This window comes from Podarcis pityusensis (assembly GCF_964106645.2).
Source record: "Podarcis pityusensis genome assembly, chromosome: 12".
Lineage (NCBI taxonomy): Eukaryota > Metazoa > Chordata > Lepidosauria > Squamata > Lacertidae > Podarcis > Podarcis pityusensis.
Genome location: NC_138037.1, coordinates 48,278,105 through 48,305,070, shown reverse-complemented (window position 1 = coordinate 48,305,070; position 26,966 = coordinate 48,278,105). Strand labels below are relative to the sequence as shown.

The following is a 26,966-nucleotide window of genomic DNA, read 5'->3' as shown; positions in this document are numbered from 1 at the left end:
AGGAGGAGGAGTTGGAAGGATTCTCGGAATCGGAAGGGGAAGGGGAGATGGACTCTGAGGAGGAGGAGTACTTCGAGACCAGGAACCGCAACAGGTGGAGAGAAGTGTTCGGGACATCGGAAGATGAAGGAAGTTCATTCCGGGGTTTTGCCTCCTCACCGCCCGTAGAGGAGGGGGCGAGAGGGGATGAAGGGGGCCCTGGAGGGGAGGTGGATGTCAGGGAACTGCCATCGGAAGGAAGGGAAGTGAAAGGGCTCACACAGGTTGGGAGAGACTCAGCAGCTGAAGAGGGAACCAGTAGGGGGAGAGGAGCTGAGCTGAGGGAAAGGGAGCTGGAGGGATGGCTCAGAGACACTTCCAGCGAAAACAGTGGGGAGGTTTCAGGACCTCCTGTAGGGACACCCACTCCTCGCCGGAAACTGTCACGCAGAGAGTCCAGAAGACGTGTTTCCGTTAAGGAGCTTTTATGTTGGAAGCGATTCCGAAAGCAACCACTGTCGGAATCTGCCAGCGACTGACGGAGCCATGTTTAAGGGGCTCCGTTACAGACAGAGGTTTGCAAACTTGACCAAACTCTGAGGGACTAGGATTTTACACACAAGCAGCTCATCGTCCCATCACAGTATCCATGTTTGTTAACTGATGTGATTAAACAATTTTAAAAAACAACAACAGAGTTTTAGCACACATGAAAAATTTAAAACAAATACTTATTTCCTGATGAATAGCCTTTGGACTATAATGTAACTTAAATAGAAAACTATCTTTAGAAAGATTTTTCCTCCAAAAGTATTTTATTTTTAAAATCCGATTTAAATTTCAAAAAATCCAATTTAAATAAAATAAATCAGATTTAATTTTTTTAAAAATCCGATTATTATTTTTTTAATCAATGATTTTTATCCACCCTGGATAAGACTAAACTTTAGCACTAAGCATACTATGTACAGAACACCAATCCCTTGAAATACAGAAATCTCAGCTAAAGCATCCGTGACAAATGGCCATCCAACCTCTTCTTAAAAACTTCCAAGGAAAGAGAATCCACTACCTTCTAAGGGAGACCATTCTACTGTTGAACAGCTCTTACTGTCAGAAAGTTTCCCCCAATATTTAGTTGGAATCTCCTTTCCTGTAACTCAAAGCAACCGGTTCGAGTCCTACCCTCCAGAGCAGGAGAAAACCAACTTGTTCTCCTCTTCCATGTTCCCTTCTCCCTGCTTCTCTATTTCAGCCATCCTAGAGCTGCGGCGAAACATGCTGTGGAAGATCTAAGCTCGCCCTGCCACAAAACCTGTCTGCAAGCAGACATGCTAAACTCTCCTTTGATAAATTAACCCATGCCCCTTTCCCAGACCGTTCGTTTCTCTCTGTGCCACCCCCCAATTAATTTTTATTAGTTTTCAATTACAAAAATCCAAAATACACCCCATTATATTCATATCAAATCACAATACCAAATCAAATGTAAATTAATCAAATATCCAATTGTATAATTTTGGTGGGGCCCCCTCATGCTAGAATTACAGGTTTAATAAAATATATATATATTTCTGCTTCCAAAGTCTTACTTAATCCAATTGTATTCCAATCATAATAATAGTCCGTTATTCAACAGCTGCAATATTTATGACTTCTATTCGTATTAATACATGCTATAATTTATTAGTCCACAAGTGAAGATCTTTATCCTTGCTGCTGCGTGTTGTAATTATTTGTCCGTATTTTTTCTTCTGTCTTTACCAAATCGCACCCCTTTGTTTCATGGCAATCTGATTTTTTAAATTACTATTATTTTCCAAAATGTCTAGGCACAATCATTGCAGACAATGCTTCAAAATCCATGCTGACGTCTGCCGAAATCTCAAACTACGTGAATTTTGGTGGGATTTTAAATATTTTCACAGGGATGACTTTGACCCCATGAAAGCTCTCTCTCTTGCTCGTGGATCCTTAACCATATAACCCTTTTAGAATGACAACACCTAGGCTTCCTTGCCATAATCCAAATTTTACTAGATCTCAGATATTACACCCAAAAAAAATAATAATAATAATAACCACATTTCAATCTCGGGATATTTGACATCAGTTCGGGAAAGGGCCTTTCACTGGGCTGATACAAGATTTTAACTTTCTTTACTTTTTGAATGCAGAGAAGGAGCGAAACAGAATAAACTCACCTTGAATAACGGGCATAAAAAACAATGTGAGGTTCGGTTTCAGAGTCTCACTGATCCACCTTCTGCCATACGTCTTAAGCATTACAGTGATGTTGTCTTTCATCTGAATTTTCTCAATAGCTCCACCAGGGCAGAAGACACCGAGTCGCAACGCCTTTTCTGGGGCGCTGCCATTAATGGAGTAACTATAACCCCCAGAGCATACTTGATTCTGGTTTGGGATATGTTGCTTAAGTTTCGAGGCTGGAGACCTGATTTCTATGAGGGTGTCTGCCGGGGCCTGGAGTTTCCACGTAAACGTGTCAAGCAGGATTGGCAGCCCAGTAAGAAACGGCGGTACAAGCAGATGGAAGGGTCTCATCTGGCAGGCTTTGGAATTCCAACAGACTGCAATGAGAAAGACACACGGTTATAGCCATAGGCTCTAGGCCAGAGAAACAGGCAGGTGGCTACCCATAGAAGACATATGGGGTATCAAAGAGCTATGCAGAAATTTGATGAGTCTGGGACAGAGGAGTCAAGGAAAAAGGCCTACTGGGGAACCACGAATTTTGCTAAGAGTCTGGTCAACCAAGGGGCTGTTGTAGGCTAGGGCTAGAGGATGGCAGGGGGCGTACAAAAGAGGGGTGGCCATGTCTCCCTTCCCTAGGAGGTCAGGTACCTAGGAATGTGGTCATCACCACCTACACAGGAGATAGGCCCATGGAGGTGATTGGGGCTACCTTTGAAGGTGACCCGGAAACTGCAATTAATCCAGAATGCGGCAACTAAACTGGTGACTGGGAGTGGCCGCCGGGACCACATAACACCGGTTCTGAGAGATCTGCATTGGCTCTCAGTACGTTTCCGAGCACAATTCAAAGTGTTGGTGCTGACCTTTAAAGCCCTAAACAGCCTCGGTCCTGTATACCTGAAGGAGCGTCTCCACCCCCATTGTTCAGCCCAGACACTGAAATCCAGCGCCGAGGGCCTTCTGGCGGTTCCCTCATTGCGAGAAGTGAGGTTACAGGGAACCAGACAGAGGGCCTTCTCGGTAGTGGCGCCCACCCTGTGGAACACCCTCCCTTCAGATGTGAAGGAAATAAGCAGCTATCCTATCTTTAAAAGACATCTGAAGGCAGCCCTGTTCAGGGAAGTTTTTAATATTTAACGCTGTACTGTTTTTAACACTTGATTGGGAGCCGCCCAGAGTGGGCAGCGACATCTGATGGGAGGGCAGGGAACTCAGCCAGATGGGTGGGGTATAAATAATAAATTATTATTATAAATTATTATTATTATTGTGGTCTCTAAACATGGGTAAGAAGAAGAAAAATATGGAGAAAGTCCATTTCACATGAACAATCTGAGGCCGAACACACATTCACTACAACATTTGTGATCGGAGTCATTTCAGTTTATTTGTTTTTTTAACAGTCAACTCCACTAATTTAAAGGGGGGAATTAAAACAGTGAAATAGTTATAGCGTTATAATAATTTTTTTTAAAATGGAACCTAGCAAAAAGGGTTAAGTCATTTTTTAACCAGGCAGAGGGCCTTCTTGGTAGTGGCACCCGCTCTGTGGAATGTCCTCCCATCAGATGTCAAGGAAAGAAACAACTGCCTGAAGGAGCGTCTCCACCCCCATTGTTCAGCCTGGACACTGAGGTCCAGCTCCAAGGGCCTTCTGGTGGTTCCCTCACTGCGAGAAGTGAAGTTACAGGGAACCAGGCAGAGGGCCTTCTCGGTAGTGGCACCCGCCCTGTGGAACGCCCTCCCATCAGATGTCAAAGAGAAAAACAACTACCTGACTTTTAGAAGACATCTGAAGGCAGCCCTGTTTAGGGAAGTTTTTAATGCTTGATGTTTTGTTGTGTTTTTAGTATTCTGTTGGGAGCCGCCCAGAGTGGCTGAGGAAACCCAGCCAGATGGGTGGTGTATAACAATAAAGTATTATTATTATTATTATTATTAAGTATTAAAATGTCATGGATCTGTGATCAGCAAGGGGGAGTGAGATACAAATTAAATACATATAATAAATATATACCGGTATTTGTTCCCCCAGGCTTTGAGGTTATGAGTTTCCTTTACTGAACAGGTTGCTATTATGTTGTCACACTACTATGTTATCTTTTTAAAAAACAACAACTGCTGAATATATTTATTGTGTTTTATTATGGTGCCCCCTGGCCTGCATTCATCGACAGCAAGAGCGGTATCTAACTAAAATGACAGTGGTTATAGTTAATAACAGGACTGTAATACTGTTTTGTTTAAGGAGCATTTCACTCTATTAAAAAAATTAAAGAAAAACATTTTAGCTCTCATTAAGAGATAGATAAAACAAAAGAAACAGTGTGATAAAATAAGGCCCACTGCAAGATTATATAGGCACCCGACTTATAACAGCACTTCCCTTGTCAAAACCCCACGCTTTTAAAAATAATGAAGACAGAAGACTAAGTTTAAAAGCAATGGCATCTGTGTAGACTGAGCTACACTTTTGTTCTCCTGAAAAGAAAGTGAGACTTTCTGCAATCTGAATTCGCAGAACATACGATGGTGGTCCCATCAATTGACAATTTACCTCAGCTCCATCTGCCCATCTAAAAACTCAAATGTTATTTCTAATTAGTCAAGGCTAATGAGCAACAAAAGGACAGATGACGAAAACAAACAGCATTTGCAAGGGCAAGTAAAAATAGGAGTACATTCTTGTCAGATGTCTCCCCGCCAAATACACACTTTAAGGGAACTAAATTCCAGACATTTTGTTCATACCTTTAGACTGCACAGCCGTTACCCTCACATTCTCTGTATTTTTACACAGTAAGGCGATAGTGTAACTGGAACCGGATACTAAAGTCACGTTGGTCTCACATTTTTTACTACGATTAATACAGATCAAGCATAAACTTCCAGGCTGTGTTGGCTTCGAAAATATTGTAAGATTTAAGTCCCTCTCTCTCATGAGGTCAACTCTGTAGGTTACGTCTGAAAACAAGAAAACAGAGATCATTTAGAAGAACTGTAGCACCTAGTCCCTTTCTTAAAAAGAAGAAAATGGTGCAGCTATTGTTCCATGATTTGCAAGATCTAAAGAAGAATCTAAATTACTTAGGGGCATGTTTTGAAACCGTTAAGCTGTTCACCAATTTCTGATTTACATGGACAGGTAAAGAAAGTTACCCCCTCTCTTGAATAGAACTATGAACTACCTGAATTCTCCATATAAGCAACTGTCATGGCATATTAATGGAATACTTTATCAATCAGTGTGTCATCGATTGTGGGTCCTCCTTTTAAGTTTGTGCTTTTGTAAAGTTAAGTGACTTCAATCCACCAACAGGCACAAAAATGTCCACTCACTCTCTCCCCCTTCTTCCAACAGCAGTTTCCTGACATTGGCAACCATCTCCTTTGCAACAATCCTATTGTAACCCCTGAAGAGGAGACGGCCCCAAGGTTTGCTTTAACGTGCTATTCTTCATAATGGTATTACCTGACAAACGTAGTAAACTTCAGTTAGCCCAAAATCCTGAATGGATGTCCAACGCCCCTGTCTAAACTTAATCTCTGACAGGGAAGTCATGTCGACAATGGCCTTCTAAATTCAGGAACTGAATTTATTATTAAATCCAATTTCCAATCGTAACCAATATAAGGTACAGCTCCGACTCCATTCCTACTTACGGGCATGGAAATTACCAGAAAGCAATGCTTTACTTTTATTTATTTTTTTATTTATTGAGGCCATCTTTTCCAGTACAGTTGTACCTTGGAAGTCAAACGGACTCCGTTCTGGAAGTCCGTTCAACTTCCAAAATGTTCGGAAACCAAAGTGCGGCTCCTGATTGGCTGCAGGAAGCTCCTCCAGCCTATCAGAAGCCAGACCAGACATTCGGCTTCCGAAAATCATTTGAAAACCCGAACACTCACTTCCGGGTATCGATCGTTTGGGAGCCGATTTGTTTGGGAGCCAAGGCGTTCAAGATCCAAGGTACGACTGTATAGTGTGGTGTTTTTCCAAAAGAAAAAAGGGTACCTGTATTATTAACCCATAGTGCATATTTTGCCCCATTAAGTTTTGCTGTGCACAGAGGTGTGTGGTCTCTCTCTATCTTTTATACACACACACACACACACACACACACACAGACCCATTAACCAAAGAAAAGAGAAAAGGAAAAGGAAAAGAGGGAATTGGTTACTTACTCTCTTCATTTTCAGGGCGCTGAACAAAAACTTTAAAATGCAAATTGTGGGCCCCAGCATTCTGCTGATATTGCTTACAGCCTTGCATGGAAAGGTTGAAATTACCAGCAAGAACGACAGACTGCCCCTCTTTGGGTGTCAGCTCTTGAGGATGCTGCCCGGGTAATTGGTACTCGACTGTCTGAAAGTTCCGTTCACATTTTGCGGTGGTGTAGTTGAGGATAGAGATACGTGCTCTTAAGTTGAACGGAGTGACAAATTGCCAGGCCACGAGTTCGTTTTCTGGTAACCCCACCGGGTAGTTGGCAGATATCAAGGTTGCTTCTCCTTCGGTTTGAAATGTGGATTCAACAATGCACAATCCTATTTTAAACACAAAGGGAGACAAGCATTTGTGAACATATACAATCACTGGTGAACCTCAAAATTATAAATTTGTTTGAACTAGAGAGTGGCTGCATTGCAGTCGTTCTTCCCAACCCAGCAGTCACCAGAAACCTCAGGATAGTGACCCTTGCCTTGTCAGAACTACTCTCAAGGCCAAGCTGGTGCCAGAATTAGGCCACCAAGAAAAAGAGTTTCAATTACCTTTGACTGAGAAAGTATACCCAGACAGACAGACAGACAGACAGACATGACCACTATGAGCATAAAAGAGAGCTTATGTGTTTAGTTCAGGCACAGGCAAACTCGGCCATCCAGATGTTTTGGAACTACAACTCCCATGAACCCTAGCTAACAGGACTAGTGGTCAGGGATGATGGGAATTGTAGTCCCAAAACATCTGGAGGGCTGAGTTTGCCTATTCCTGGTTTAGTTTCTAAGGTGATATGTGTGTTGTAGTCTCTCATGGGCAGGGCTTAGCTTGCAAATTCTGGCTCAAGTGAAGACAGTGACACTGTGGTTTTTTGGGGGTCCCTCAGTGTCGGATTTACATATAAGCTAAACAAGCTATAGGCCCCACTCTCTTGGGGGCTCCCAAAAACATTAAAGAAAAAAAACTGGATGTACATTTCCAAAATATAAGATAAAAAACAAATAAAATAAAACCCACATACAGCAACTGTGTCTTGTGTTGTGCAGGTCCATAAATTACCATACTGTATAGCATACACCGTATTTTTCGCCCCAGAGGGTGCACCGGCCCATTGGGCACACCTAGTTTTTTTGGGGGGGAAATAAAAAAAAATTATTTCCCCCCCAGGTGCGGGGCTGGGGCGGGGGAAGCCCAAGCTTCCTCCGACCCCAGCCCCCAGAACAGTCTGCTATCCGCAAGCCGTGGGAGAGCTTCGCAACTTCGCGCAGCTCTCCCACGGCTAGCGGAGAGCTGCGCGAAGCCCAAAGCCTGGGGCGTGCTGAGCTAGCCGCGCAAAGCCCGAAGCTAGCCGCGCAAAGCCCGAAGCGTTACTTTTTGAGCATATAGGTCACCCACCTCTTTAAAAGTGTGAGAAGTAACATGTGCCTTCATCCCTTCCCACATCCATTCTTCTGGACAGGCCTTTAGGATTTTAGCTAGTCTACATCTTCCATAGATACATGTAATACCATTCTTGTGTTATGTTAGCACATTATTTAATATACAAATGTACGCTTGTGTTTAAGAAACAGCCCAGCGCATTACCGTATTTTTCGTCCCATAGGACGCTCCGTCCCATAGGACGCACCTAGTTTTTTTGGGGGGGAAATAAAGGAATTTTTTTCCCTCCCCCCCCCCCAAACCAGGTAGGGGAAACCGAACCAGGTCGAGGAACAGCGGGATGGCGGCACTGCGCCTCCTTGCTGTCCCCCGAGCTTGTGGGGACACGCTGCGGATGTCTGCCCGGCGGGTGGGGCACTCTGGTTCAAGGCGCTCCTTGCGCCGGGCGGCAGGCTGCTATCCGCAGCGTGGGGAGCCCTGCGGGGAACTCCCGCAGGGCTCCAACACGCTGCGGATGTCTGCCCGGCGGGTGGGGCGCTCTGCTTCAGGGCGCCCCTCACGCAGGGCGGCAGGCTGCTATCCGCAGCGTGGGGAGCCCTGCGGGGAACTCCCGCAGGGCTCCAACACGCTGCGGATGTCTGCCCGGCGGGCGGGGCGCTCTGCTCCAGGGCGCCCCTCGCGCCGGGCGGCAGGCTGCTATCCGCAGCGTAGGGAGCCCTACGGGAACTCCCGCAGGGCTGCCTAGGCTGCGGGTGTGTTCCCGAAGCCTGGAGAGCGAGAGGGGTCGCTGCACACCGACCCCTCTCGCTCTCCAAGCTTCAGCGAAAGTCTGCATTCGCCCCATAGGACGCACCCAGATTTCCCCTTCATTTTTGGAGGGGAAAAGGTGCGTTCTATAGGGCGAAAAATACGGTAATTTAGCCCCTTCCATATTGCTCGCAAGTAGGCTTAGGATGCTAAATGAAGGTCAGGATTCTCCCTCCTTTCCTTCAAAAGCTATCTTCTTCCAACCCTGTCCTTCAGCGCCTTCTCCCTCACCCACTGCAAAGCCAGAAATGTCTTTGAGAGAAACCTACTCCAGGAAGATCCCCCTCCAACCAACTTAGAAGAAAGCAAGCCTACAGAACCACACTTAAAGATAGTGTGTTAAAATACCATTAATTTTTTTGCTGACAACAGAAGCAAATCATACTCACTTTGGATGGAAGACCTGCCTTCAAGCTTAAAGCCAGAGACATGGACATTAGAGTTCCATGGAAGCTTCAGGGTCATAATAACTCCCCCTTGCACCTTGATACGTGACACAGTACCATTTCCACAGAAGTTTCCGATGTTGACTCTGTTTGTATTAAGAAGGGTGCCGATGTTGTAAAGAACTTGGTCAGGGCAAGTCTCTCCAGGCAGAATTTGTCTTAAGAACGGAGAGAACTTCAGTTCAAGCCCATCTAACCTTCTGGCTTTAACGTCCCATATGAAGGTCTTGTTAAAGGGCAGGAACCCAGAAGGCAGAAGCAGAACATCTCCAAAGGGACATGGTCCTCTCATGCAATCTAGAAACACACAGACACACATAATGTAAGAATGATCATCACACAAGACCATCCAGTTAAATTATAATCCTTTTACTCTTTCATTTATGTTAAGAGCTTTTAGTAATTCTCTATGCACATTCTAAGCCAGGGTTTCCCAAACTTGGGTCTCCAGCTGTTTTTGGACTACAATTCCTATCATCCTGGACCATTGGTCCTGCTAGCTAAGGATGATGGGAGTTGTACTCCAAAAACAGCTGGAGACCCAAGTTTGGGAAACCTTGTTCTAAGCAAACAAGGCACTCACGTCTTTTACGTTTTCTTTTTCTTTAACAACCACCCAGCCTAGTTTATTATTTGAAGACTGAAATCCATGGTTGTGTCTTTACCAAAATCACTATTGTGGTGTTCAGAACTTCTGGGAAATGTGTGACAGTTGAAGGCTTTGAATGTGAAGTGATGAAAAATGGTATTTTATTAGCACGGCATTAATGCTGCAATAATGCAGAGGGTTCATTGATGGGAACTCACTCTCATTCTCACTTGAGAAGTAGGTGCTATTATATTTTATTGTGAGCTCACATCATATAGGAAAATAAATGTCACAGACTCAGATCAGTTGGACTTTGACAGAGGGTAGGCTTAAATAATGAACAGTAGCTATCTATAGTGGCACTGCGTAGGGATGCGGGTGGCGCTGTGGGTTAAATCACAGAGCCTAGGGCTTGCCAATCAGAAGGTCACATGATCACATGACCCGGAAGCTGTATGCCAGCTCCCTCAGCCAATAAAGTGAGATGAGCATCGCAACCCCAGAGTCAGTCACGACTGGACCTAATGGTCAGGGGTCCCTTTACCTTTATACAGGGGTACCTCAGAAGTCGAACGGAATCCGTTCCGGAAGTCCGTTCGACTTCCAAAACGTTTGTAAACCAAGGCAAGGCTTCTGATTGGCTGCAGGGAGCTCCTGAGGCCAATCGGAAGCCATGGAAGTTGCGTCAGACGTTCGGGTTCCAAAGAACGTTCGAAAACCGGAACAATCACTTCTGGTTTTCCATTGTCCGGGAGCCAAAATGTACGCGTACCAAGGGGCTTTTTGAGCTACTGTGGGAAATGTAAAAGAACTTGTAAATTAAAAAATAAACGCTGCTTCCTTTTTTTGTTTTTGTTTGGCCCTGTTTGCCAAGTCAGAATCCCGCCCTTTCCTTTTTCTGCTGGTTTTCTGCTGCACTTTTATAGGGTTCAGTAACAATCACCCCCACCACTGCTCCTCTCCAAGATTTGTCAGTTGGGGAAGAGGAAGAGGAGAAATGGGTTTGCTTGGTGCTATGCATCTCAGCTCCTCTCTCTTGGAGTCGAAGGAGAAGGCTTGGTCTTGCTTTGGTGCTGGGATGCAAGATGCTCTAAGTGCCATCGCAGCTTGCCCCGGCCTCCATCTGGCAGACTCAGGTTGGCTATTTTCACCTGCATTTGAGCTCAACATCTGAGTGTGATGCAGCCACAGGGATGACCCCCTCTCTCCCCCCCCAACTCCAAGCTGGAAAAGGCTAAAGCTTCTCTACCCACCCTTGCCGGAGGGTGATGGATCATGGCCAGAGGTGGCAAGCGGAATTACAGACCGTTGCTTTTCACAGGAGAAAACCAAAACAAGAATGGTTCATATAAACCATCGTGTCCACTTAAGAACTCTTGGCCCATGGTTTAATCAACTATGTTTTTAGTTGATTGATCTGTCAATTAAATTGATTAGAACCTCCAGCTGTAAGTGCAGCTTGTTTGAAATGGGCTTCATATCAATCAATCAAATCTCTATATTATTATATTATTATATTATATTATATTATATTATATTATATTATATTATAATACTATATTATATTATTACAGTGGTGCCTCGCAAGACGAAATTAATCCGTTCCGCGAGTCTCTTCGTCTTGCTGTTTTTTCGTCTTGCGAAGCACGGCTATTAGCGGCTTAGCGGCTATTAACGGCTTAGCGGCTTTAAGAAAAAGGAAACAAACTCGCAAGAACTCGCAAGACGTTTCGTCTTGCGAAGCAAGCCCATAGGGAAATTCGTCTTGCGGAACAACTCAAAAAACGGAAAACTCTTTTGTCTAGGTAGTATTTCGTCTTGCGAGGCATTCGTCTTGCGGGGCACCACTGTATATTATATTATATTATATTATATTATATTATATTATATTATAATGATGGCAAGAGCTGTTTGACACTGGAATGGACTACCTTGGAAGTTGGTGGGCTCCCCTTCACTAGAGGTTTTTAAACAGAGCTTGGACACCCACTTGCCAGGGTGATTTAACTGTGATTCTTGCATTTGAGGGGTTGGACTAGATAGCCACGGGGTCCCTTCCAGCCCTACAATTCTGATTCTCTGACAATGTATGGATTTTACTGGCCAGGCCTTTTTGCGTGTCGCAGATAAAAGCCCACAGTTGCTTAGATCTTAGTGGGACATTTTTTAAAGAGCACTGGGCTCCTCAGGAGGAACACGTGGTCAGAAGCACATTCTCAGCATTAAAAGCAGAGGACTGAGCAGAACCAGCGGTGAACAGTCACATTCTAGTGTGGTAATTCGGGTTTCTCCCGAGGCCAACCCTCTGATCAGCAAGTCCTAGGCTCTGTGGTTTAACCCACAGCGCCACCCGCGTCCCTACCCCTGTATAAAAACAGCTAAATAATCAGTTAAAAGGAAGATGATTTATACAGTTAAGTTATTTCAGTTCAGTTGACAGCCCCAAGCCCTTATTTAGCAACAAAGAGGATGGTACTGTAACAAGTAGAAGAGAAATAATATTTACCCTTGTCATTTAGGCTTTCAGCATGCAGCTCAGGTTGACAAATATCCAAATTACTTTTAGAAGCTCATAAAAACTGGATAGCATAGTGCAACTTACCAATGTCCCTCTCAATCACCAATTCCCAATAATTCTCCGGCCTTTCACAATCAAAATCAAAACGAAGCCACTGCGGAGAGGTTATTTTCCTTTCGGAATAAGACTTGTTTCCTCCTACAACCAGGGCACACTTTCCTTGCGCTGCAGGTTTAATCCTAACTGATGTGTTGTCAAGACGTTCAAGGGAGATTTCATAGGCACCTGAAACGATTGTTAAAAATGCAGGTTATGTTTTTGGTTCCAGAGTGGTAGCCATATTAGGCTGCTGCAGCAAAACAAACGAAGATGCCTGTCGTCGTCCCCCCCCCCCCACACACTTCAAGACAAGCAGATTTATACTGGAATAAACTTTTCCTAGATTAATGTTCACTTTATCCAAAGAACCAGACAATTGGTTATGAAAACTTATGCCGTAATACATTAGGGAGCAATGGATTCTTTCGCTATTACGCCTTTGATAAAAGGATAGTCAGCTATACATGTACATATTCCACCCTCCCCCAATCCAAGGAAATACAATTTTCCTGCTGGGTGTTTTAACTATTTAATACTTTAGTCTTAAGCCTTCAAAAAATAAAAGTATGGCATTTTTTGGACTATTTAAATACCGTATTTTTCCATGTACAGTGGTGCCTCGCAAGACGAAATTAATCCGTTCCGCGAGTCTCTTCGTCTTGCGGTTTTTTCGTCTTGCGAAGCACGGCTAATAGCGGCTTAGCGGCTATTAGCGGCTTAGCGGCTATTAACGGCTTAGCGGCTATTAACAGCTTAGCGGCTTTAAGAAAAAGGAAACAAACTCGCAAGAACTCGCAAGACGTTTCGTCTTGCGAAGCCAGCCCATAGGGAAATTCGTCTTGCGGAACGACTCAAAAAACGGAAAACTCTTTCGTCTAGCGAGTTTTTCGTCTTGCGAGGCATTCGTCTTGCGGGGCACCACTGTATAACACACCTCCGTGTATAAGATGTCCCCTATTTCTGGGGACTCCAAATTAAGAAAATGGTGGGAGATGGTCCAGAGTTGTTGGTGGGTAGTTGGTTGGTTTTAGTGGGTTGGCTGGTTGGGAAAGGCAGTTGGAGAAGCAGTTGCCAGGCAGTTGGAAATAGAGAAACGGTTAGAGCAGTGGGTTCTTGAGTGAGGGGAGGTAGAAGCGATAGAGAGAGGAAAATAAGACTAAGAAAGTAAAGAGTAACAACATTTGGAATGCCGGAAAAGTTTGTTTGTGTCTGAAATAAAATACACTCTTCTTTATTAATTGAGCAGCTGACTGAGGCTGAAGTGATTTTACCAGGGAGGACCTGGTTGGTGGCAGCGGATTAGTGGTGTACGGGTCAATAGTCCGTGAGACTATTGCTCCGTACGAACGCCACAATCATAAATTATTATTATTATTACTACTACTACTACTACTACATATTTGTAGCCGCTTTAACTATTGCTCATTTGTTGCTTAAAGAGTCAAAAAGGAACCACATGTGTACTGGCACACCAGACTATGAGAAGACCCTAATGTTGGACAGAGGAGTCGCACTGAATTGCTTCGTGGAGTCCAAGGCGGGGGCAAGATTTCAAAATAAATTTGGGCCAACCATTCTGTCAGGAAATAGCACAGTAAGCAATTGCTTTTTGTTTAGGAAAAAGGAATAAAAAGTTCCACTGTCGCATGAGCAAAACCTCTTTAAAAGCCAAAAGATCTACCCAAAGTAAGGCAAACACAGTTGAAAACTGTAAGCAAAGATCTCCGCTCACTAAACATTACGGCCCATTGCATAAGCAAAGATAATTACTTACTCAACATTCAGGAGGGTCAAATGGCTTAGGAAGGATATGGTGAAAGAAATATATATATAACATTTCATTTATCAGTGCCGTTCGCAAGCACGGTGATAGGAATGATTCATGTCTTGCTTTTTTCCTTTCTTAAGCCTATGCGTCTCTCTGCATGTATCTTGTTAGGATTACAAGAAATGCAAAACTTGCTCATAAGGAGGGGAATTCTTTGCGTGTAAAAACCTCGTCTTAGCATGATGACACATCGGACGATGAAGTGAAGCAGGGCAAGCTAAAATCTCCCAACTCCCACTGTGCTTTCTTGCTCCGTCAAGGTACACACACACGCGCGATGCAGGCTGAGTGTACACTGAAAGCACATCACCTCCCCCAAAGAATGCTGGGAATAATAATAATAATAATAATAATAATAATTTATTATATATACCCCACCCATCTGGCTGGGTTTGCCCAGCCACTGTGGGCTGCTCCCAACAGAATAACAACAACAACAATAACAACAACAATAATAAAGCAATAAAACATCAAACATTAAAAACTTCCCTAAACAGGGCTGCCTTCAGATGTCTTCTAAAAGTCAGATAGTTGTTTATTTCCTTGACTTCTGATGAGAGTGGCGCCACTGTCGAGAAGGCCCTCTGCCTGGTTCCCTGTAACTTCACTTCTCACAGTGAGGGAACCACCAGAAGACCCTTGGAGTTGGACCTCAGTGTCCGGGCTGAACAATGGGGGTGGAGACGCTCCTTCTGGTATACCTGGCTGAGGCCATTTAGGGCTTTAAAGGTCAGCACCAACACTTTGAATTGTGCTCAGAAACGTACTGGGAGCCGATGTAGGTCTTTCAGGACCGGAGTTATGTGGTCTTGGCAGCCACTCCGTCTAGCTGCCACATTCTGCATGATTTCCGTGTCACCTTCAAAGGTAGCCCCACATAGAGCACATTGCAGTAGTCCAAGTGGGAGTACAATACAGTGGTACCTCAGGTTACATACACTTCAGGTTACATACGCTTCAGGTTACAGACTCCGCTAACCCAGAAATAGTACCTCGGGTTAAGAACTTTGCTTCAGGATGAGAACAGAAATCGTGCTCCGGCGGCACTGCAGCAGCAGGAGGCCCCATTAGCTAAAGTGGTGCTTCAGGTTAAGAACAGTTTCAGGTTAAGAACAGACCTCCAGAACGAATTAAGTACTTAACCCGAGGTACCACTGTACTTGTCAGGATTCAGCCTCTGTGGTTTACCCTCCCCGGGGCTACAGTCCCCAGCACCCTTAACAAACCACAGTTCCAAGGATTCCTTGAGGGGTGTTTATGTGCTTCAAATGTGGATCAGGGAGGGGCTCATACCCACTTATTCACATCTCCTTAGGGATGGCCAAGAAGCATTCTGGCTCTAGGCAGAGATGCTCATTTTATTCTTCATCATTCCCCGTACAAGATTCCCAGCTCATTTCAACTTGCTGCAACAGCGAGTTCATTACTTCTTGTTCAGGCCTGCATCAGCAATAACTGGTGTTGACAGACGCGGCTGCTTTTGATTTAAGACCCCCCCTTGCCCCGATTCAGGCAGTTCTTGCCTTAATAGACTTTGCTCAGCCAGTCTCCTTTCTTTCTTATCATATTCCGTCTTCTCACTATGAATTACTTCCAGGCTGTTGCTAACATCACATGCAAGGAAATTTAAAGATTGCCTCCAAACTGGAGCTATTTGCAGAGGCTATTAAGGACCGTGAGAATTATCTTATTTAATATTCCTTGTAGTGAATGGGCCAAACAAATTTAGACATTACACAGGAGAATCATACAACCGATACAGTTTTTAAGAAGATGCTGGAGGCTGTGAATTTAATTAGAGGAATGGCAGAGGAAAGAGAGTCATCACTGAATTTTCAGGTAACATATTTTGTAAGTTCACAATGTGCTGCGCAAAGAATTGTTTTGTCTGCCCTGGTGCTACTGCCAAACAACTTGGAGGAATTAAAGAGAACATTTTCTCTCTACAAGCACCATATGTAAATTTGTTTTAAAAAGCAGAATTTCACGTCATTTCTCCTGCTTCAATTCATATTTGTACCTTGTTTTTCCTTCTGAAAAGAAGCTCAAAGCAGCTGACAATAAATAAAACACGAATCAACAGACAAGCTGTATAAACACACGCAAAAAATAAATAGTTCAATACCATACTAAATCCATAATGGCAAACCAATGAATAAAACAGTTCCAACAGCTTAACAGCAATATTCAACTAGCAAAGTATCACAAAAGCAGTAACATACGACAACTATAATGCCAACCCAGAGCAGCAACAGAACATTAAAAACAAAGGAGTTTCTCCCAGGCTTATACCTTTGGGCAAAACTTGAAAGAAAGAACTCCAGAAATATGCTCTTTGATAGAGTCTCTGAATAAATAATACTGGATAAGAAAACCAGCTATGGGAAAGAGCTTTAATACGTGACAGAAACGTAGATAGCTTAACGGAATAGAGAATTACATTAATATACAAGAGGGGAACTTAAATGATGCAAAAGCTAAATCATAACGCTTTGAACAGCTGATGGTAGAATTAATAGGCTGAATTACAAGTCTTAAAAAGAGGCAGTAGAAATAGCAGGCATGTTAATGACTTGTGATGAAATGATAGGGAGAAAGCAAACAATACAGCAAAAACAACACAACAGTTCAGTTATGCAGGAAGACATGGCTTACTAGGCAGGCACAAGTTGATCACAAGCCTCTAACACGCCACAAGGTATATATAAAGTTCCTTTGAAGTTGTTCATAAATTCACTGGAATCAAAGAAATGTAGAGCTGGAAGGGACCCAAGGGTCATCTAGTCCAACCCCCTGATATGTTCTAACCACAGTATTAATAAAATAATACAGAACATATACCCATAATATCCAAATACCACATCCATGATGTGAGAGAAATAAGGTACCAGAGGCAAGCAGAAAGCTTAAATCTAGCTCGATTAAATCAGCCAAACAACTTATAGCGATTTTATCTTAACTCCTTTTTAATGATTTTTTTTTCCAGCCGGAGAAGAGAGCCACTCTCTGTGTTATGAAGCTATGATTGTCACTCAAAAGAAACTGAACCATTTCTGTGGGGTGTGCCTGCATGCTTCTGAGAACAAAGGTTTCAGAAAGCGATCTCTTGGGTCTCTAATACAGGGGTCAGCAAAATTTTTCAGCAAGGGGCCGGTCCACTGTCCCTCAGACCTTGTGGGGGGCCAGACTATATGGGGGGGGGGAATGAACGAATTACTATGCCCCACAAATAACCCAGAGATGCATTTTAAATAAAAGGACACATTCTGCTAATGTAAAAACACGCTGATTCCTGACCATCCGCAGGCCGGATTTAGAAGGCGATTGGGCCGGATCCGGCCCCCGGGCCTTAGTTTGCCTACCCATGCCTATTATATATAAGGTAGGACCCACCCAGGTGACGAATTTTGAAAAAAATCATATAAGAAGTCCAGGGTTAAACACATGCACACACTTGAATTTAAACTGGCCACAATATCTTCTGGCTTGGCAAGATTCTCCCTTACTAATTGGCCTGACCAACCAATAAGTAGGATATATGTTGCGTTCAAAAATTACCACAACTCTTTGCCCAAGGCATTAGATTATTAGAATGGGATGTGTGCACTGATGTGAAGTATTGCTTATAAGAGCTGCAGTGCACTGTAGAATCGGCATTTTGTTTCTCTCTTCTCTTGGGTCCATAAAAAGGGAATACTGATGGTAACTGGCTGCTGCACAAAATCCCTTTTTAGTACAGTGGCACCTTGGTTCTCAAACGCCGAAGATCCAGAGGTGTTCGTTTTCAAACATTTTTTGGAAGCCGAACATCCAATGTGGCTGTCGGCTATTGTTTCCAGGGCGCCTGCACCAATCAGAAGCTTTGCCTTGGTTTTAGAACATTTCGGAAGTCAAATGGACTTCCAGAACGGATTAAGTTTGGCTCTTTTGTTTTTGCTATTTATTTCGCGTTTTTGTTTTTGAGGCTTTTTGGTTAATTTGCTTTTGTGACTGTGTGTAACCCAGTTCAGCTACTGATTGATTGATTGATTGATTGATTGATTGATTGATTGAATGATTGATTGTGTGACTGCGGAAATGGATAAAAGCCCCCCATCCAAACAATAACTATCATCAGTGCAGGTAAGAAAAGGAAAAAAATAATTTTTAGCATCTACAGTACTGTCTTATTTATTTTATAGTACAATACATTGATTATTGCTTTCATTTTATGGATCAATGGTCTCACTAGATAGTAAAATTCATGTTAAATTGCTGTTTTAGGGGTTGTTTTTTAAAGTCTGGGATGGATTAATCCATTTTGCATTCCTTTCTACAGGAAAGTGCACCTTGGTTTTGGAACGCTTTGGAACCGACTTCCGGAACAGATTAAGTTTGAGAACCAAGGGACCACTGTACAATCAGGCACTCCAACAATGAAATTACGAAAATTGGGAAAATCAATATAGTCAATATTCACTGACGTTCTGCACATGATGTGCCTTTGCCTGATTTTGAGAGATATTTCTCTCCATATTTCCTCCATATTTCACACAAGAACTCATCCAATTCAGGAGAAAGCCATCTAACCTTCAGGAGAGGCTTTTGGATGGCTGGACTTTTTGGCTCCACAGGATTTAGCAGTGAAGAGGTCACCTTCCACCTAACCCCTTCCTCCAGTGTCCATCCATTTTATATAGATTTTTAAATTTGCTTTTACATTGAGAGATCAAGGCGATACAACACGACTTTTGTAAAACAAGCTCTACCACTACTGCCAAGTATGAAAGGAATGGAAGAGAGTAACGTGAATAGCCTTTGGTGCACAATAATTTTAAAACGTGCACCCCAGTTTTTGGGTATCAGTACAACAATAAGCCCAGCAAAAACAGTGGATGTGTGAAGACTGCTAAACACGAGAGGGAGGCAGGCAAATGAATGACCTGTTCTTGGAAATAAGTCTAGCTCTTCTTTCAAATGCAAAGGAAGTGGTTGCCACACTCCAAAATCACTTTCACAGTTTATTCCACAATACCAAATGTGGGAAGAATATTGTGAAATCTTGTGTATGTGCACACTCGCTAATGAGATTTGGTCTTCATGAACTAGTATTAAAAAAAAACTCGTTTTCATTCCGCATTCAACACAACAGAGGAACTCTTATTTGGGGATATGTAGCAGATTTTCAGAACTACTGCAAATGCTCTCGAATTATCATTTGGGTATGAGCCTGGTACAGACAGGACTAGTTGGGAGGTGTGTGTCTGAGAAGGAATACACAAATTGCCAATAAGAGCTACAAACTGTAGCCGGTCCTCAATGATGGCAGCAGTAGGTACTAAGAAGTAACAGGCAGCCTGTTGACCAAATTTGAACCCCATCGGCTGCTGTCTACATTGAGGATTTCTAGCGCTCAGTAGTGCTCATGACAGTCAGAAAGGGCTAAAAAGCACCAAGCCAGCTGGGAATTAATGAACATGCAGGAGGAGTTCAGAAGTAGGAGGAATTATGTAGACATAAACGTAGCAACTAACAACATTCTTTCCTCTACATTCCCTATCTCCTTGTCTGGAGAACTTCATGAGGACATGTGTGTCCTAATTCCCAGCAGCTCAGAATCTGCAGGTCAGCAAGAATAGAGATACTTAGATGGGGGGTTTGTGACAAGGAAACCACTGCAAACAGAAAGTTTGCACAAATCAGCATTAAAAGGGACAAACTACGTCTTTGCAGCTAAGCTGCAGGTTTTTCAAAATGTATTGCCTGTGCATTTGGGATATGTGTGTGTGATATTTGATGGAATCAGAGCAGGCATGGGAAGGGGATTCAATTATTATTAATACTCCCTTTTTAAAAAAATTGCTTCTCGTGCAAGAAATGTCTCAAAGTGACTTAAAGGTAAACATAAAGGGACCCCTGACCATTAGGGGTTGCAGCGCTCATCTCGCTTTATTGGCCGAGGGAGCCGGCGTACGGCTTCCGGGTCATGTGGCCAGCATGACTAAGCCGCTTCTGGCGAACCAGAGCAGCGCACGGAAATGCTGTTTACCTTCCCGCCAGAGCGGTACCTATTTATCTACTTGCACTTTGACGTGCTCTCAAACTGCTAGGTTGGCAGGAGCAGGGACTGAGCAACAGGAGCTCACCCCGTCGCGGAGATCAGCAAGCCCTAGGCTCTGTGGTTTAACCCACAGCGCCCCCCCCCCCCGAAAGTGACTTACAAATCTGTAAAATACACAAAGCTTACAAATACTCTGTTTCAAAACAATTGCCCTTCCCTGCTGTGCTCCTGGGGGAAATCCTTCTTCTGAACCTGGTATTTGCCTTTGATGTGGGGGGGAGGGAAGAATTTGCCACAAAGAGACATTTCCCCTTAAGGCAAATAGCACCTTCCCAAGGCGGATTTTCCTCCAGACTACAGCAGGGGAGAGTAAGGATTAAATTCCCTCTCTCTGCTCTCACCCTTCCAACCACACCTGCTGGTACAATTTGCATTTTGAAAAATCAGCAGGCTAGATGCAAAGATACAATTAACACCGTGTCTAACTTGTCCCAAAGAGATATACACACACCTCGGGCTGAAATGAGAAGTGAAACAAGGGCAAGAGAGTGAGGCAAGATAACAGACATGAAAAAAACACACACACACACCATTCCAATATTTTCCGCAAGGCACTGCTTGGTGTTGCGCAACACCCAGCACGTAACACTCAAAAGCGAGGGCACGACAAAAGAACAAGGAAGTTGTCAGCTGGACGCAGAACCAGTCAGTCCAAAGACGCATGTTTACACTGGTAAATGAAGCTTCTGCAAACATTGAGCTACAAAGCTAAGCCTGTCTTTCAAAGGGACTAACTAAGCACGCATTTCTGCTAGATTGTGTACCTTGGACCAGATTGCTTAGGTGCCCTTTAGGCCTTACAAGAGTGCTGAGGGAGGCACTTTCCTGTGAATTCTTCCCATGGTCTTCCTGTAAGGTCCATGGTACTGTTGGGGTCTGCTAATCGGGCCCAAGCCGCCTCGGTCACTGAAAAGCCAATAAATGCCAAAGGCAGAGGAGATTCCCAGAATCACTCCTTTATTCAGCTGAGTAAAACAGAGCAGGCAAGCCACACTCACCAGTGTGATGGTGAAGCCGCCCCAAATAACCTTTATTCATACTTTTTGTAGGTATCCCCCCTCCCTTTCCCTCTTTCGAGGTTCCTTGCGCTGATCTAAACAGGACACCCTGCCTGGAGACCTTGAAGGGGAGAATTGCCTGGCAGAGGGAGGTTTTCCTGAAAATCGCCTAGCAACGTTATCTGGTCTTCACAATATTTGTGGCTCACCCTCCTAAATTCTAAAGCAGGCAGTTTTCTATAGAAGCAAAATGGCATCAGTTAGGCTAACCCCCCCCCCCCAAAAAAAACAGGACAAGAACAGGCCTCTGTGGCTCTTCCTGAGACCCCACAGTACCAGTGAACAGGCCTGATTTTAGTGGCCAGCATGCCTGGATATCTGCAAGGCAAGACCACACGGGTAAATGGTGCCTCTGAAATCACTCTGATCTTAAACCTCAGCAGCCTTGCAGGCTGTCTTCTGGAGGTGAAAGGGCTAAGGAGTAAACACATGCAGAGTGGAGTCCCTAAGATGGTTGGATGGTGCCTTGTACACTTTCTTCTGGCGACTTCTTCAGCCAAGTTGGTGCCAAATGTGACATCAGGCCCAGGACCTTCTCCATATATGCTCTTCGGGCTTGTGCCCCATGGAGGTCACTTTGGTGCTGCTAACTGCAATGGCACAACGGCACTTTTCCCCTGACGGCGTTGGGCCGGCCCTCACTTAAATATAGGGCACCCCCCTCACAAAACACCAATTCATCAGATTCCCACAGACTATCTTGTGGGGGACGTGTGTGAGGGAAAACTTAATGATTTGGAGTCTCAGGCAGGGTTTGATCAAATAAACAAGAATGATTTTATTAAACAAAGGAAGTTTATGACACAAAGTGGGTAAACCAAAGGATACTTCAGATTATAATGCTATTTCAGGTTCACTTAATAATAATTATTCTAACTGATGTTATGGACTTCTAATAATAAATCTAACTGATGTTATGGACTTCTAATCAAGCACAGCTTCTTTTAAACTTCAGTTGTTTATGTTCAGTTACTTCGCTTCAGGTAGACGTTACAGGTTTTTAGACTCGACGGTAAATGCTCAGCTTATTTCCAGTTATTTCACAATTCTTTCTCAGTTGTTACCGCCTGATACTTTGGTTCTTAAACAAGGTGGTATTTTCTGTCAGTTGCACACCCCTTTGACAACCCTACTCCTGAGGTGCTCCAAGTAACAGACCCAAGGGGTCTCCACACCCCTCTTAACTAGTTTGGGAGTCTTCTATTTTTGTAGAAGAATCTTTCCCCTCTTGACTGGAATGAGTCCTAAGTAGGCTGTCTCTTCACAGCTTCTACTTCTCCTGGCTGAGCCTCAGCCGCCCAGTTATTTCCTGGCCTATTACTCTCACAGGACACCACACACTGTCCTTCATGCTAAGTGCAGAGACTCCTTTCTCTAGCTTGTGATATATTCCTCAGAGTGGATGTTTCTACCCAGAACCAACTTTCTCTCCTCTCACTCCCTATCTCCTCAACTGTCTCCCCAAATCCTCTCCTTTTTCAACTCCCCCTCCTGGAACCCCGGCCAATCAGAGGCTGCCATTCATAACTGTTTGCTGGCAGGGAAAAAGGAAAAATAAAACACTTGTTGACCCAACCTGCCCAGCAAAACAAACTTTTCTGTCACACTAACACAGTGGCTGGACTTCACCCCTGGAGTGGCACTCCATTGTCTCTCCAAACAGGGGGGTGGGGGTGATGGTGAGGAGCAGGAGAAACATTGAGCATTGCACACGGAAAACAAGACGTCATACCATTGATACTTCAGTTATGGTGTATTCCTATACAAATCCACCCAAAAGCAAGTCCCACTGAGTTCAGTATGGCTTTCTCGCAAGTAAATGGGTACAGGGCTACAGGCTACAGCTGTCCCTTCCTGAATACTTTGAATATGCTTCTATGTCACTCTATCCTGGCTAGTGATCAATAGTAGATCCTTTCAAACAAAACACTGGGAATATTTATCAGCAGATGACTAATGCTACATAATAAAACATTATAATACCATTACCACCAAGTTGTAGCCATTGATGTGGCTTGTCCAGGAAATTGTTATCAGTCAGTTTATTAGTAATACTGGTGCTCCAGACAATTTTGAATCAGATGTACAGTCACACCTCAGGTTACAGATGCTTCAGGTTGCCTTTTCTCGGGTAACGGACCGCTGAAACCCGGAAGTACCAGAACGGGTTATTTCCGGATTTTGGCGGCCGCGCATGCGCAGAAGCGCCGGATCACAACCCGCAGGTGCACAGAAGCGCAGCTGCGGGTTGCGAACGCTGCAGGTTGCAAACGTGCATCCCGCGCAGATCACGTTCGCAACCCAAGCATCCACTGTATTTCCAGAAAATGTTCTGATGTTCTAAATATTTTAGGACCTGATTTCACATGTTTGACTTTGCATTCAGTAAACAACACCCAAAGGAGTGTGCCGTGTTAATTTTGGGTGCTATGATATAAGTATCTCATGTATTCCCAATAGCCAAGGTTCTGTTTCATCGGTTTTACTTGGAAAATATTTATTGGGGTAGTTGCAAATACGGGAAAGGCCCTGGCACCTCCAAGCAGGGCTAAGACTCTTTCTGAAACCCTGGAGAGCAGCTGCAAATCAAGGCAGGGCCACTCGGTCTCGTTACAAGGCAGATCCTTATGTTCCCATTGTAAAAGCCAACAATTCAACAGCAATTACTGCCTCTACACTGCTAAAACTCTTGAGGAAAAAAGAATGAAGGAGCTGAATATTTCTAATATACTGTTACTCAAAGAGCTCTATGGAGCTTCCTAAAGGTGGTCACCTGAAACGTTTAATCACATCTTAGGGCAGTTTCGGTTTTTCTGGTGTCGCCTCCATTGTATTAAACAGTTCACATTCAAAGGCAACATGCTTCACTGCCAACGCAGAGCAGGTGGAAAGTGACAAAGCCACAAGAGAAACACCTGTGGAATCTCCATCTCCAGCTTTAGCTAATGGTTGGACCAGATGACACTTGGGTCTCTTCCAACTCCACAATTCGGTGATTCTATGAAATATGCTACATAGGATGGAAGTACCGTATTTTTCGCATCATAGGACGCACTTTTTCCCTCCTAAAAAGCAAGGGAAAATGTGTGTGCGTCCTATGGAGCGAATGCAGGGGGGAGGCAGGCGGGAAAAGCCCCCAAGAGTCGCACACAAGCTCCGTGCGCTCTTGCAGGCTTTTCCACAGGAGGGAGAAGGGACTGACTGGCCGCATCAGTCCCTTCTCCCACCTCCCAGAAAAGCCAGGAGAAGCCGCGATCTCTTTAAAGGGGTTGCACGGCTTCTGCGGGCTTTTGCGAGACGTGAGGGAATTCCCCCACCTCCCAGGAAAGCCAGGAGAAGCCGTGCAGCCCTTTTAAAGTGCGCGCGGCTTCTGCCGGTTTTGCGGGAGGTGGGGGAATTCCCCCACTTCCCAGGAAAGCCAGGAGAAGCCGCGATCTCTTTAAAGGGGTTGCGCGGCTTCTGCGGGCTTTTGGGAGAGGTGAGGGAATCCCCCCACCTCCCAGTAAAGCCAGGAAAGCCCTGCGCAGCGTCTCCTGGCAAGGAGAGGCTGCACGGGGCTAAAGGGGAAGCCAAAACAGCGAGCGGGATCCATCCCGCTCACTGCCTTGGCTTGCTCCATAGCTGCGCGCAACCCCTCCGGCAAGGAGAGGCTGCACGGGGCTATGGATTCTTTAGCCCTGCGCAGCGTCTCCTGGCAAGAAGAGGTTGCGCAGGGCTAAAGGGGAAGCCAAAACAGTGAGCGGGATCCATCCTGCTTGCTGCCTTGGCTTGTGCCATAGCCCCGTGCAACCCCTCCGGCAGGGAGAGGTTGTGCGCAGCCTGTACGCTGCTCTTGGGGCTGGGGGGGAAAATATTTTTTTTCTTGATTTCCCCCCCTAAAAACTGGGTGCGCCCTATGGTCCGGTGCGCCCTATGGTGCGAAAAATACGGTACTCTGGGCACTTTCAGATATCACCAAGTCAGTCCGCATCTATGATTCCACCAAACATAAACTGCTTGGAGCCAGCTTTGTGATATCAATGATTTTGAATTTGGAGCAGTGGCTGGTAAGTCCAGGGAAGTTCTCTGAAATGCACAGAGCTGCTGTCCAGTTCTGCAAGAGTTTAAGGAATGCTTTTAAGAGAGTTTGTGTACTGGTCCAGTAAACGCTTCCGCTGCGCCACCAGCAACAGCTCTCTTTGCAGAGTATTAATTAAGTCCAGTGCAGAGATTCTTGTTGCAGTACAAGCTTCAGAGTCTCAGCAGCAAAGAAATAACGACACAGGGAAGCCTGTCTTTCCAAAGACAGGTTTATTGCAGAAAGATAACAGAAATACCTCCGGAGCTTTCAGACATTTTTGCTTCACGCCCCACAGGCAGAGAAAACAAACACTCTTTATATACTGAGCAACTTAACAACTTAACGAGCTTGACTACTTAAAGTCACATGACATTGCTAACTTGCCAGCGTCTTAGGTTTCACACCCTAACACCCCCTCTCGCTGGCAATACAAAAAACAAAATTACTTCAGACCCATTTCTTCACAAAAGTTTTCATGCCGCTGAAACCCAAGTGGTTTTGTAAAACCATCAGCTTGATTTTCATGACTGGGACAGTAATTTAATTTAACAATTCCTGCTTTTACCGTTTGACAAACATTTTGAAAGCGGATATCCAAATGTTTTGTACGACCTTTAAACTGCCCATTTTGTGCTAACTTAAGACACGGTTGATTATCACCCCATACAGTGATTGGAGTGATGGCCTTTTCATACATCTCTTGTGCCAAGCATTTGTAAAATTCTAGATCTCTACATAACTCAGATAAGGCACAGAACTCAGCTTCTGTTGACGACAAAGCAATTAGGTTCTGTTTCTTGGATCTCCACCCAATCAGAGAGTTACCAAATTTTATTACACAGCCAGACACTGATTTTCTATCCTTTAAATTTGCCCAATCACTATCTGCCCAACAAGTAATCTGTGCTTGTCCTTCCGAAAACAATTCAAGGCAAAAATCTTTGGTGTATTGTAAATATCTTAACACTCTTTGAATTCCTTTCCATGCATTTACACTAGGTTTCGAAGCTTCTCTGCTGAGTAAGTTAACAGTGTAAGCAATATCTGGTCTACTCCATTGCGAAAGATGAAGTAAGCTTCCCAGTGCTGACTGAAAGATTTCAGCACGCTTGAATTCAGCACTATCCTTGAACTCATTGTCTTTTACAAAACCCATTTCCATTGGTGTTCTAACACCTGCACACTCCGTCATGTTAAACTTTTTCAACATTTGCAATATCTTGCCTTTTTGATTCAGTAGAAAACTGCCATTTTTGGTCCTATCTATCTGAACACCAAGATAGACCTTCACATCACCAAGATTCTTAACTTTGAAGTGTTTATTTAACTCTTTGGCTAGTTTTTTTACTTGTTCTTGTGTCTTTGAAGTATAAATCAGGTCATCTACATAAACAAGCAAAGATTCTTGAGCATCTCCTGAACTTCTGAAATATAAGCAATTGTCAGCCTTGCTCCTGCTAAAACCAATGCCTACCAAAACGTCATTCAAACATTCATTCCAATTATGAGCAGATTGCTTGAGTCCATAAATAGATTTATGTAGTTTCCATACCTGATTTGATTTACCAACTTTCAATCCTGGCGGTAGCTCCATATAGAGCTCTTCAGCCAAGTCTGAATGAAGATAAGCTGTAGAGACATCAAATTGATTCACTTTGAACCC

General features: G+C 44.1%; 1 protein-coding gene across 2 annotated transcripts in view; it reads right to left on the bottom strand.

The window, feature by feature from the left end:
- Positions 1-26,966, bottom strand: part of CDCP1 (CUB domain containing protein 1) — a 51,798-nt gene that overhangs the window by 13,747 nt on the left and 11,085 nt on the right. Inside the window, exons 1-6 of one of the 2 annotated variants that reach the window (XM_080975821.1) lie at positions 13,192-13,564; positions 12,243-12,443; positions 8,995-9,348; positions 6,382-6,744; positions 4,948-5,160; positions 2,184-2,570 (exon numbers count right to left, since the gene is read on the bottom strand). In XM_080975821.1, coding sequence (XP_080831947.1) covers positions 2,184-2,570; positions 4,948-5,160; positions 6,382-6,744; positions 8,995-9,343 — 1,312 coding nt within the window. In that variant the 5' untranslated portion in view covers positions 9,344-9,348; positions 12,243-12,443; positions 13,192-13,564. Of the gene's footprint in view, positions 1-2,183; positions 2,571-4,947; positions 5,161-6,381; positions 6,745-8,994; positions 9,349-12,242; positions 12,444-13,191; positions 13,565-26,966 lie in introns of those variants that run through there. The other variant, XM_080975820.1, reaches the window with a different exon arrangement.